The 13,884-nt window shown below is 40.9% G+C and overlaps 1 protein-coding gene across 1 annotated transcript; it reads right to left on the bottom strand.

The window, feature by feature from the left end:
* Window positions 1-1,336: 1,336 nt before the first annotated feature.
* Window positions 1,337-13,340, bottom strand: LOC134437313 (C-type lectin domain family 17, member A-like). The gene is made up of 13 exons (XM_063186804.1): window positions 13,098-13,340; window positions 12,546-12,620; window positions 12,138-12,185; window positions 11,142-11,561; window positions 10,559-10,585; window positions 10,389-10,451; window positions 10,083-10,160; window positions 9,424-9,557; window positions 8,752-8,861; window positions 7,881-8,032; window positions 2,361-2,417; window positions 2,148-2,279; window positions 1,337-1,365 (listed from the first exon to the last, which is right to left on the bottom strand). The coding sequence occupies exons 1-13, from the start codon at window positions 13,156-13,158 to the stop codon at window positions 1,337-1,339; spliced, it is 1,386 nt and encodes a 461-aa protein (XP_063042874.1). The 5' UTR covers window positions 13,159-13,340.
* Between the last annotated feature and the right edge of the window lie 544 nt (window positions 13,341-13,884).

The following is a 13,884-nucleotide window of genomic DNA, read 5'->3' as shown; positions in this document are numbered from 1 at the left end:
ATTATCATTATTGTCCGCTTTCATTGATTGTATTGGTTTGACTAGTATTACTCCGCGCGACCAGAAATGGGGGTGCGTTTGTTTACGTTACTATCTATGGTTTGTATGCAAGTTGAAGTTTTGTAGCCAGTCCCGCTCAAAGATAGCCGTTCTACCTCGCTCCTTGATGTCTACACAAACAACACACTATCGCTACCTACTGGCTGGATGTCTACTGCTATTCAACGGCGTCTGGGGAAAAATAGGTCCGCCAAATGCTAAACAACAGTTAGAAGGCTTATTTCGCTGCAATTTTCGGGTCAATTTATCGCTGTCTACCACTGACCACACAGTGAGTTCCATGTTTTCTCGAACGAAAGTTTAATGCCATTTTATCGATTGCTTGAGTGCTCTATTGGAGTCAATGTAAAGGTGGGGGGGCTGCAGTCTTGGATACCCAAATGCTCCGTTCAGCACCAAATGTCAAAATTGTGATGAGAACATCTCTACTTCACCCCAGAAGTCACACAAACAGGGCTTAATGTCTAAAATAGTGAACCACCACTTTAAAGCAACACAGCACCATTTCCGGAAATGAACTAGTGAAAGTTAAGTGAAAGCCCAACAGGGAAACTGCATGTATGCCTCACCCGTGCAAGGGGGCAGCCCCCAATGGTGCCCGATAGGGAGTGCGTTGCAATATGCGACCTTGCCTCCTCCACTTGCGCTTGTCTCCTCGTCCCGCCTCCTGGCCCCTCCTCCGTGGAGAAAACGATGAAGTTTCCCAGCTGTCAGCCTAGCCACAACAACTTTTGAGGGACTGTTTTTCATTCACCATCCCAATTGCAAATGAGAAAAAGACTCTACAATTGAGCTTTTGCAAGATATTGAAATATAATGCTGTTGTCAGTGATGTCATCATGACATATTACTTCCTGGTACGAGGAGAGAAGCAAGTGGAGGAGGCAAGGTCGCATAATGCAACGCACTCAGGGATATGGGGCAGTGCGGCGGGATGGTACCATGCTCAGTGTACCTCAGCCAGAGGATTGGGGAGAGCGCTGGTTAATTACTCCACCAAACTGGTGGGTCGGGAGTCGAACCGTCAACTTTTGGGACAAAAGTCTGACACCCTAACCGCTTACTTAACTACTGTTGTATCCATCATGTTTAGGCACCAGCGGTAGCCTAACACAACTTTTTGTTTTCCCCTTTGTTTAAATCTTTAGGACTGGCTTTGGCAGCACAGTGTAGACCGCAGAATGAAAAGCGGATGTTTGATTGGTCATAGCAAGCATTGGCCAAGGTAGTGCAGAGGCAATTTGAACCACAACCGACAAAAGTTAATACCACCCACTTACGGGTCGGCTTGTTGATCCGACAGCCCTTAAGTCAGACAATAAGCCATAGAAGAGCATAACAAGAATCCGATTGGTCCGGCATCCCATTAGTTTGACAGATGTGCTTGACGCTAAGGTTGCTGGGGTACATTTGGGCACATCTTTTCAGACAAAACATGCTTGCACAAAAGCATGCCTTAACTGACGGTTAGGGTTAGGAATTGTTTTGGTTCGGGCATAGTTTTAACTTCTCAGTCAACTGAAAAGTGAATATTTACAAAACTATAATGGTACATCAATTGTATACTGACAGGACGTGCCTTTACTGATGGTCAGGAATTGTTTTGGTTTGGCCATAGTTTAACTGTAGCATGTGTGATTGGAGTAACAGTGCGTCTGATTAATGGGTCTCTTTTTTAAAGCCTGGAGCGACATATACGCTGCATGCAGGTTCTTGAGATTAGAGGTTTTTTTAATGATATGTGGACATATTTAGGGTTTAAAAAAAACAAATTAGGGGCTTTCATGGCTTTATTTGATAGGACAGCTGAAGATGGTGACAGGAAACAAATGGGACAGAGAGACAGGGGATCGGGAAATGACCCCGGCCGGACTCGAACCGGGGTCCCCGTGAGTGGACATGCAAGCCCAAATGTGGGGGGCTTAACACGCTGCGCCCCCGAGATATTTAGGTTTTAATAGGCAGAGTGCATCCTTTCCCAAATCTGGCTCATCAACATTTTTCAGCCTACTTTTCAACCTACAAATAACTACACAAATGCAATCTCTGAATTTTCCCCTACCGAAAAAACGCTTATATGCACTTACATTGCACCTTGAAAGCCATGAGGAAAGCTCCAAGGATGACACAGAGGATGGCCAGTAGGATTAACTTGAGTTTCTGCAGTCCCATCTCATCCACTGGTAGCTGGCAGTATGTGGCTTCATCGGAGCTCTGCGCTGAAGAAGCACAAGAAAAAAGCTTAGTAATATATTGACAAAGTAATAAAACACTGAGAAAATAAGTAATGTAGAACTCACTGCTCGTGTTTTCAAAACCATTAGCAGACATTCCAGTGTTTCCTGGCAATGTGTCACCTGAAGGATGACACCAAATTGCATGAACAGCATGCATAAACAAACAAGCAAACACATCAATGGAAGTCCAAATATATTGTTATTATAAACATGAAATGATGATAAACTGATGTGCAACATGTTTAAGCAGAACTAATGAAACTATTTTTCAGCCGGTTAACAGAAATGAATTGTTCTGATTCGCTGACAATGTAATGTATCCGTTATTCCCCGGAACCAGTGTTCTGTCGAGATGAGCTGCTTCATCGAGATGAGCTACCAGTAGCCTAACTTGACGGTGGCATCTATCGATTTGCGCTGCCTTATCGAAATGAGATAGTAAGACTTTAAGTAAGTCTCCGTGGAGACATTTCAATAACTTGCCGATATATGGATTGTTCATTTTATTTAGCCTACTATTTTAAAACGAGCGGCGTGTCTAGTACGCGCCTCTAGACTTTTCCAGAGAAGTTATAGTAGCCTACTCAATATGAACTACAGCAACGAACATCACAGCTGCTTTGGGTAGCCTTTTTTTTTTGAAAATCAGCAAATATTTAAATCCAAGCTGAACGCTTCTGTTCCCAGGACATGACAAGAGTCATAATTTATCTATGTGAGAGCTTTTGCCTCGCAAGTAGGGAGGCTTGATGCAACGTCGGGTGTGGGAAATTGCTGGGATTTTCTTAAACAGAGACAGCCTGTCTAATTTTTTAGATGCCATGGGTTACTTAGGAAACGTTTGATGTAACGAGGGGGTAAATAAGGCCTAGGTCATATTTTCTTAAATCAGGTTGATTATTAGATGTCAGGCTATTTTAGAAAAAGTCTGACGCGGGGTGATTTTTCGCAAGGAATTCTGTTAGAGGATGTGAAAAAAAAAGACTCAGTACGGTTGTGCAAGGCATCTCCCTCACCAGCTGAAGCGGCGTACACACACATTACTAGCTTCTCGCTTGCTCGCCTACTCGCCAGTCTTTCATGGAACGTTCGCTGAAAGTTCCCGCGGCTTTAACTGCCAATGTACAGGTGAGAAGTTCCGAACTCTGCATTCTAATTGGTTACTCGCTTACTCGCCTCGCCCGAAGTTAAAATATTTTCAACTCAAGATCTGCCCACATCTCATCGCTTGTACAGTACTCGCCTGCTAGTCTCGCTGGAACACATTGGCATTCTATTGACTTCATTCGCTAAGCGAGTAACTGGTAGCGACGTGTGTGTACGGCCCTTTATGGGGCACGGATGTCTTCCTGCTCTATAAACCTTATGCCTATACTTGTAATAGCGTCCCTTGCTGCAGTTGGTATCGAGTATGTAAACTAAGATCAGCTGTTCTGTAGCTCAGCTCGATGGACAATCACCCACAGAAATCTCTGCATGGAGGTGCGCATGCACGAGCATGCTCAGTAGCGAAAAGGAGCTCATCTTGACAGCGAGCTCATATCGACAGGACACCGGAAAAAGAACTTTCATCACCATTCTATATCGATGCGCTGTAGAATAACAACTATGATAACCAAAGAAGATTGACAGCTGAATCTAAAATTGAGCGTCTGGTTCTTGAATGTGATTGGCTGATTCAGTGTTCCAAGTGTTAGTAAATCAAGCGTAAACAAACCGCATATTGCATGTCCAAGGGAAGTGTCTAACTTTAACTTTAGTCGCTAGGATCTGGTGCAGTTGGGGTGGTATAACACAGTCTTGTGGATCTATCTAACAAAGCCTTACAGTAGCCTACGCTAGGGACACAGACGTGAATTTGGCCAATCGAAACAAACTTTGCCATTCATTCCTATGAGGGAGGCGAAGGCAAGCGAACAGAATCGAAGAGAAGCAAAAATATTCCACCATCAATTGAGAAGCGAAATTTTCCTACTGTGGCCAATCAAATCAACTACATACCGGTACTAAGTGTTTCGTTCCATTTGATTCAACGCAACGACCTGATGATAGTTGAGCTGTCAGAATGGAACACTGAATTTCGCCTGTCTCGCTCATTCCGCCTGCATGTTTCCCTAGCGTTGGCCTACACCAGTGATTCTCAAAGTGTGGTCCGGGGACCACTGGTGGTCCACAACAAAGCTCAGGTGGTCCTCAAGGAGATTTCTACTTTTCCAACACAAGCTAGCAGTAGGCTATTTGTAACAGTATTACAAAGCTAAACATAGCTGAAGTCATATTTTCACCACAATAAGACAGGTTTGTAAATGTGAATAAAAAGGAAGTGATCTGCATCGAAATTGGCAGTGTCAAATTATCACCCCTCAACTGCCAATTCAGTTGACAGGTGGTCCCTGAACATTTTTGGGGCGACAAAGTGGTCCTCGGTCTGAAAAAGTTTGAGAAACACTGGCCTACACCAACCCTAAAACAGCTGTTTGGTAGATTGCTGCCTAAAGAAAATATTTTAAAAAACAATATGAAAAGGAAATGTGTCGACCGGGTGATAAGTGGCATAGCTGCCTTCGATGTAATAATAATTATAATACAATGTTTTATTATCATTTCATAATTAACATTTGATGTATTATTGTTTTTATTATTGTTATTATTATTATCATTATTATACAACTTAAAAACATTACTATCATTTAAGTCAAGTTAGGACTTTTTCTGGAATGTGGCCCCTATAGCCCATGACATTGCTTAAGACAAGATTCTACTGCAACTGCAATATTTGAGAAAATGACATGTAGAAGTACACTGCTCACCTCCGTGCTGGGTCTGCTTACTCTGCTCCATCTTCTGTCTTATGTAGATATCCACCCTATCACTCTTAAAACATCTAAATTAATTTGAGCATTTCTGCTTAGAGGCTCATAGACAATATAGCCTACTGTATGTAAATAGCATTCAGTCACTTCTCACTTCTCCATTTCCAACCACTTCTTCATTAATGCTGCATGACATGGCAAATGGGATTGTTCTGATGATTAGATTTAAAATCACATGGACAGGCACGCACACACACACATGCACTTACACACACACACACACACACACACACACACACACACCCACATTCACTCACCCACACACACACACACACACACACACACACACACACACACACACACACACACACACACACACACACACACAGCTGCAGTAGATTTTCCAAATGCAACAGAATTACTATCCAAATAGTGCCCGACACCTGAAATCATCTTCTCAATTTGTCTATTCTCTGCATTTTGGGTTTGTAGTCACCCTTCCCCTTTTTACGCTTAATGTACTTTATTATACCAAAGAACAGCACAGACATCCACATCGTGCTTAATTCAATGCTGACAAACCACACGTAAGCATACTGTGCATGTTTTCATTTTACCACAATATTACATTACACTTGAATGCTAAGGAAGGCTACAATATATCGACATATGAAAGAGGACAATAAAGAAGCTATGGATGGCTAAGTTGTAGTGGACGAGAAATGAAGAACGAACTTTGTACTTTATAGTTTTGTTATGAGGGTAAGGATTACTGGAAAAAAGAGGGAGATGATAAGTCTTTAGTCTTCAGATAAGCAGGAATGTACAGTACTTTGTGAGCCTGACGGCCTCAGAAAAGAAACAAGCACATTGCAAACAAGGGGAACTACTTTTTTGCAGATTTTCAGACAAATCAGTCAATAAATACACAGAAAATCAAGCTCACTTTATTCATTAGAAGGTTAAAAAAAGACATTTACTGGCTTAGACACACACATAACAGTACAATTATCTGAAACACAAATGACAATTAACAATATAAAAATATAGGCCTACCTAGACATTATCTAGAAATAACATAGGCTAGCGTTCCTAGAAAGACATACTGCACTTAGACATTACCCAGGTGATACAAACTGCATACAGTATCAAGTCATTACTTACAAAAGACTATCTATAGAAATGTACCTAAATGTTATTTAAATGTCAATATCATAACTACACAAGACATATACATATACTTTAATATGACCTAAAACTATTTTTTACATAACAATGATATAGCCTACATACAGTATACCAGTGTCAAACTCACACTCAAACCCATGGAACAAAGTCGGGAGCTATACATACGCTCACACACACTCATATTTAAATTTCACAAACGGATTCCCATCATAGTACAAATCTGCCTGCACATAGGCTATTCTGTTGCATTTGAGTGTGAGCCGTTTAACCTGGGCTCACTCGTATTCCTGTGACACACCAAATATCACGTTCTATCAGTGTTATAATATTATGGTGGGCCAACTGTAACGCGTATTTGAAATGATCTCGGGGATCAAATCAAATTAGTTTGACACCCCTGACCTACACATTGCCGAGAAAAATGCATAGGCTAATACAGTGGCAATGGAGACATTGGATGCGTTCGTAAATTCAATCTAACGCTGAAAACAGAATAGAGCATACAGTATGATTTTGGGGGGGGGGGGTGGAGCTTTCAATTCTTGTCAAACAAACAACAGTTCAGAACAGAACAGTTTTCAACACAGAGCTCCGACTGTTGTGTGCTAGGAGCATTTGAATGGCACTAAAAGACTGGCCAACAGCGTATCCATCTATCCTTTGGACATTTCTGTGTGTGTGTGTGTGTGTGTGTGTGTGTGTGTGTGTGTGTGTGTGTGTGTGTGTGTGTGTGTGTGTGTGTGTGTGTGTGTGTGTGTGTGTGTGTGTGTGTGTGTGTGTGTGTGTCAAGTCAAGTCAAGTTTATTGTCAATTTCTTTACATGCACTGGTCATACAAAGAATTTGAAATTGCGTTTCTTGCTCTCCCATGCAGACATAGACTAATCTAGGTAAGGACATAGACAATATAGACATAGACAGTACTCATACATGGACATAAGACAGTATGGACGTAGACAGTGCTCATACAGACATTTAAAGTGCAAGACTGGACAACAGAATACTTGTAGAGAACATACATTAAGAGGAGGTATTTTGTTGTGCCTTTTCTTAAAGTCCTTTATAGCGTTCTGACACAGTAATAGTAGCATTTTGAGAGAGAGGGGGGGGGGGGGGTGTCGAGTATTATGCACTTAATCTCTGCTGCACTTTAAGTGGGATGGGGGGGCTGGGGGGTCAAGCACTGGTGTCACTTGTACCTCTTATTGCACTTTACTTGAAAACCTGCTGCTACTAAGTATTGTACCCCAAACACAATTTCGTTGCCTTTTTGACAATGACAATAAATTCTTGAATCTTGAATCTTGAATCTTGAATGGACTCAACGATAGTGTAAGGCACTATTTCAGATACAATGTCTCTATATGGACATTTGGAGAATCTTCTGTAGCTTTTTGTGCGGTGTGTGTGTGTGTGTGTGTGTGTGTGTGTGTGTGTGTGTGTGTGTGTGTGTGTGTGTGTGTGTGTGTGTGTGTGTGTGTGTGTGTGTGTGTGTGTGTGTGTGTGTGTGTGTGTGTGTGTGTGTGTGTGTGTGTGTAGCTGTTATACAACATGTTTGTGTGATAGATATGACTACCTCTCACACTGTACTTCACAGATGTGCCACCGTTTATTATCACATTTGCTGTCATTTAGACTGTCCGTTAGCCATTCACCGCAATCCTCTCCATGCACTGGATCACCACCCCAGGCAGAATCTGTATAGTTGTCTGGTTGATTACGTGCCCACAATGAACTGTCAAAAGTAGAGGAAGAGGAAGTCTTAAATATCAGGATGTGATTTGTGGCATGGGGGGAGCCCCATAATGCACGCCGCTCTCTCAGTGGAAAGCTGTCATTGAACAGTTAACTACCACAATACTACACTACTGTGACATAACACAGGGCCTTTAGTAATGCACTACGACTTGGTCTTTGCCACAATTCCACACTACTGTGACATAACACAGGGCCTTTTGTAATGCACTATGACTTGGTCATTGCCATTCTGATAACAGCACATGTATAACTGTGTCTTACTGTAACAGGCTAAGGAGCCTAACCTCATATTGCTCCAGGGACTGTAACCAATGCTGTACCTAAACCACTAGTCACTAGTTTTATTAATTTTGGGTGGAAGAATTGTATTGCAGGTACAGTATGTTAAGTTAAAAGGGTCATCTTGGAATCACTCGCAGTCTTTTAAGAAAAAAGAATAACATCTATTTGTATTTTTTAAATAATGATGGTAGGCTAATTAACAATAGTCCTTTCTCTCTCTAAGAAACTGAAATAAAAACATTAATAGCATGATAAAGTTAAAAAAAACGGTTCAGGTATACAGAACTACAGTATGAACACTGTAAAGAATAAAGCATTGAATTCAAATACAGACCTATGTGTGATTGTCTTGAAGCAAATGGGAAATGGGTGTGCAGTACTGGTATTTAGTTTGCATATGTAACTTGCACCAACCTCTTTATAGGAAGACTTGTGTTGTCCACCCACAACCACCGCCCCTCCTCAACAGCATCACTTGCACCAACCCACCACCCGTATCCACCTACATGCTGGTCTAGGAACTTCTGCAAAAGGAACAGTACCCAGATGATACGCTCACATACATGCATGGCCGTAAATACCATTGAGGACACAGAGGTCAAGTCCTCTGTAATTTTTTCAGAAATGTAAAATCAGTGATTTCAAAGCAGTGATTAATGAAAACAAACGTAAGAATTTGATTGAATAATTTGAAGTATTCTAAATGTACAGTATGCAGTACATCACGCAGTATTGGACCTCAGTATTTGAAAATGTCTTGTTACAGCCCTGCATACATGTATCAGCAAGGCTGCACCCTATGGACCCAGCTCCAGTGTTCGTATGAAATTTGCTCTGCCCCAATCGACCCCTACGCTGAATCCCCAGCAGATCAGAAAACAGAACCACACTCAGAGAGCGCAGACTTTGGCCCGATTCCCCACATATTAGTTTACATGAATTAGTTATATTTTGACCTATTTCCCAGACCATCAGGCTTACAACGAATCATGTGTAACAGTGTTGTATCAGTGTTTAACAGTGCTGTCTTCTTACGAGTTACTTGTCTTTATTGACAGATAATTTCCCCGTTTTCTTGAGCCCTACCTTTTTGACCGCGTCTATGATGATCAGGTCTCCTCCTCTAGCCTGACAGTCACTGCGACTTTCATTCCAATTCTTCTCATCCTTTGAAAAAATATACCATTTTCCCTGGAAATTCTCCCTTCCGCACATCCGCACTAGTAGGATTGAAGGTGATGTGTTAGTCATAAAACAATAATTGTCATATAGGGTCGTATATTGGACTATAATTTTAGTCCGCAGTTGTCTCTAAAGCAGAGGTGGGCAAACTAAGGCCCGGAGGCCTTACGGGCGCACTGAACCATTTCATCTGGCTCGCAAAGCCTTTACCAGAAACACAACTTTAAATCCAAAGTGATACTCTCATAAGTTCTTAAGATGCATGCCAAACACAAGGGTCCTGTGGATTTGAGATTAACCAAGGCTTTTTTATTCATTTAAATACATTTCAATTACAATGGACAGTCATGAAATAGTCAAACTTGTTTTATTCTTGACAAAGGCCTTCACTTTCTGACCCTTTTAGTCACCAGATTAGCCCCATGGGCCAAAGTAATTGCTGATCCCTTATAAGTTTACTATGGTGTTAACTAACCTAAGACACACTGTGGACTCTGCATGCAGATATGTAATAAAATAAATATTTCTTTATATTTTGCTATTTTCAAAATCTGACTACTTACCAAGGCATTTCTGTAAATCAACTTCTTTGGATAGATTGGCATTTCGCTCCTCTTGTACCTGTAGTTTTTGGTTTGTTTCTTTTTGTGCAAACCAATTTGGGGCAAAAAAGTATGAAACAGATGTCCTTACATTTTTATCACAAAGTATTTTGAACGGTTAACATTCCAACATAGCAGTCATCTATCCTTGAAACTCTTTTGTAGAAATGTTGAATTCACAACCAAGTAAATGAATTTGGATTGATGTGTTCTTTGATGGAAGAGCATGTGTGAAATCAAGTATTTATATTCATTCTTCCATCTCACCTAAAAGTTTAATCTCCAAGGCCTTGTTCAGAAAAGTGGTGTTTTCATGTTGCTGTTTAAGATCTGCGGTAGCACAAGGCATTATAGATAGTTTACCTACATTATGGCGTATGAGTTGTGCAAAAATGGACTTCCTGCCTTTAAAAGTTTGTGATTATAGATAAACTCACCTGTGTGTGCATGTTCCATCAGCACATCTGTAAATAAGTGGGTTGTATACCATAATTATTACTAATCATTACACTTACTCCACTCCTCTTTCGGTAAGATGCCTTCATTAAATTTTATACGGTTAGGAAAATCTTAACAGCAGTCTTACTTCATTATGTGCAAAATATACACTTTAAATTCAGTTTAGTGATAAGCGCTGCTGCTGGCTGCAGCTTAAAGTGACACCATTGCTGGAAATATGCTCGTCATTCACCTTCCCTTGACAGTTTTACCATTCTCCTATACTTCCAGACAAGTCTGGCAATGCAAATTCTACCTTTAACATACAGTAGCATATATACAGTAATTGAATCTTATGGGACCAGCTAGCAGCTTGCTAGTCCCATACAACTCAATGACAATTTGCTAGCATGGAATAGAACTAATATTAGCCTACTAATAGAATGTCTGGAACAACAGAAGAAAGGCAAAACTCAAATGTTTAACTCAAGGGAAGGTGAAAAATTATCTTATTTCCATAAATGATGGAGTCGCATTAATGGCCAGTGAAGAATATTTTTAAAAATGTAAAGTAATACTCACAAAGGACTGTCATCACAACAGCCTGAAGCAGGAGGACACACAGGAGAAATAGCAGACCTGTGAGCTGCCAAGAGACCCTCTTTGTGGTCTGGTGACCAAAGTCTTCACAGAGACCACTGGTCGAATTCTCTTTCACAGAGCAGTCGCTGGGACTGGGGCCATTGAGGGAGATCTCGTCACCAAAGCAGTCACTGCAACCACTGGCAGAGGCCTGGAGACCAGAGCAGCCATTGGGACTGCTGGAAGTGTTCAGTTTCCCAGGAGAGTCATTGGGGTCACTAGAAGAGTACAGTTTGCCAGGGCATTCATTGGGACCATTGGTAGAGGTCTGTTCCCCACAGACATCATTGGGACCATTGATAGAGATTTGGTCACCAAAGCAGTCATTTGATTCAACTTGAAGAGTGTCGCTGGAGTCATCTGTTTGGGAGGAAAGAGAAGGAGAGCATTTAAGAAACTAACATTTGTGAAACTAATCATACATTGTGTGTGTGTGTGTGTGTGTGTGTGTGTGTGTGAGAGAGAGAGAGAGAGAGAGAGAGAGAGAGAGAGAGAGAGAGAGAGAGAGCGAGAGAGAGAGAGAGAGAGAGAGAGAGATGAGAGAGATGGAGAGAGAAATGAAAGAAAGAGTGTGTGTATTGGATTTTGCTATAACCAGTGGTGAAATTAGTTTCCATGTCTTACCATGTCCATGTCTTAGGCCTACTACTCACTTCAGGACTACTTCAGGAGGAGTAGGCCTATATCGGGTATCTTTGACCTATTCTCTTCATATGATATGACACTTGAATCAAATGGCAGAGTGAAGTTGTATGTGTTTTCAACTTAAATTGTGCACCTTAGTTTTCCCCCTCAAATGTGGGTTTTTGGTCAGCAGTAATCCTTTTATTACCGGTGCTGCGCACCTGCTGAAAAGTTTATACCGGTGCTAAGCACCACCTGGCACCCTCTTACTTTCACCACTGACTATAACCCAATACTGCAAACTGTACATACCTTTTTTGGATAGTCTGATGTCCGAATAGATGACCTCTCTGTCGTGGTCTTCAAAGCAGAATCCAGGTCAGGATCAGAACATTACGTAGAGTGAAACATATTGTTCAAAACCTCATATGAATCATTTTGTATGTTACCTTATTTATTTGTTATCTATTTTTTATTTATATTTATTTCTCTTTTTAATCTACAGAGCAACCCAGAAAAAGAATTTCCCCTTGGGGATAAATAAAGTTTAATTTCATCTAATCTAATCTAATCTAATCTAATCTAATCTAATCTAATCTAATCTAATCTAATCTAATCTAATCTAATATATTTCTGTTTCATATGGGAAAGAACATTTCACACCATAATTGATCATAATTTTTTGTTGTTAAAACAGGCAACCTCCAAAGGTTTACTCACCTTGATCTTTCTTCTTTTGCACACCACTTGCTTTGAACTGAACTTCAGAGTAAGTGATCTCACTTGGAGCAATTTCTAAACGGTGAAAAAAGAGAGATACAGCAGCAGGCAGCAAGGAGCATAAGAATCCTGGTCCTAACCTACGTTGACCTTATGACTCTACAATCTCTATCTATCTCTTCTTCCTCTGCCTTCCTGCTATTTCAGCCTCTCCTCTACACCTCCCCTCTTAAATCCATCTCTAACAATGATGTTTTTTCCATTTGTTAAGCACTTTGAGTTACATGCCTTGTATGATACAGTGCTATACAAATACAATTATTATTATTATTATTATTATTATTATAACTCAATTGGCACTGAGGATGGTTTGATGGCCAAAACGGGCTGTGGATTGCACTTTTGACAGTGACTTTTGTCATTGTAATGCAATAAAGCATTTTGTTGCTTTGGATTTAGTTCCGCTCCTTGAATTAGGCCTACCACTTTTGGAATGAACACAGTGCCAAAATCTATTTCATCCATCCACGAAATTCAACCATCCAATCTTACCTTGGTCAATTGTTTGTACGTCCTTTTGTTTGTCTTCAGATGAGCCCTCTAGAGTTTCCATTTTTAAGTTGCCCTTATCTTTAGTTGCGTCGTATACAGACAAAAAAAAACAACAGTAGCAAAATGAGGAAAAAACTCTCAACACACACTTTCTGCGATGCTACAACCACTACCAAAGCTATGACACACAATGGCATCACTTACTCCTTCACTGTTGAGACACCAGCGAAAGAAACAGGAAGAGAGAACGGTACTTCTCAACAGTAAAGTTTATAGCTATAGCAAGCCAGTTAACAAACTTTGGTGTTAGGGAATCAGACCCTATAGCTGGCTTATGGGATGTGTATAGTAATTAAAGAAGCATAGCCAGATAGGCCAGACCGGCTAGGGGATGAAATGTGTGTGCAGCATCAGAGGAAGCATGGAGGGTGGGCCCAGGCTAATGTTTGACAACAGCAGAGGAAGTACTGTACTGTATATGCATTTATGCTCCTCTGTCCTTCCCTTGCTATAATCACCAGTGTTGGCCAAGCTAATGACACATGGCAGTAAAACAGTAAGGTCAAACACAAATAATTATGAGAGAAAGAGAGATAGAGAGAGTGACAGACAGACAGAGAGACTGAGAGGGTATTCATGATGCGGGTGACCTAGATTCAATAGTTACAAATGTCCTGGTTATAGGTTACCTATCCAGTTTAACCAGGTGATCATTCAACCACGCACCATGTGGCAGCACTAGAATGTAACTATAAAGGTTGCTTGTCACTGAGAGAGAGAGAGAGAG

The sequence above is a fragment of the Engraulis encrasicolus genome, chromosome 21, assembly GCF_034702125.1.
Source record: "Engraulis encrasicolus isolate BLACKSEA-1 chromosome 21, IST_EnEncr_1.0, whole genome shotgun sequence".
NCBI classification, from domain to species: domain Eukaryota; kingdom Metazoa; phylum Chordata; class Actinopteri; order Clupeiformes; family Engraulidae; genus Engraulis; species Engraulis encrasicolus.
Note: the sequence above shows the minus strand (reverse complement) of the source record. Positions and strands in the feature narration are given on the sequence as shown.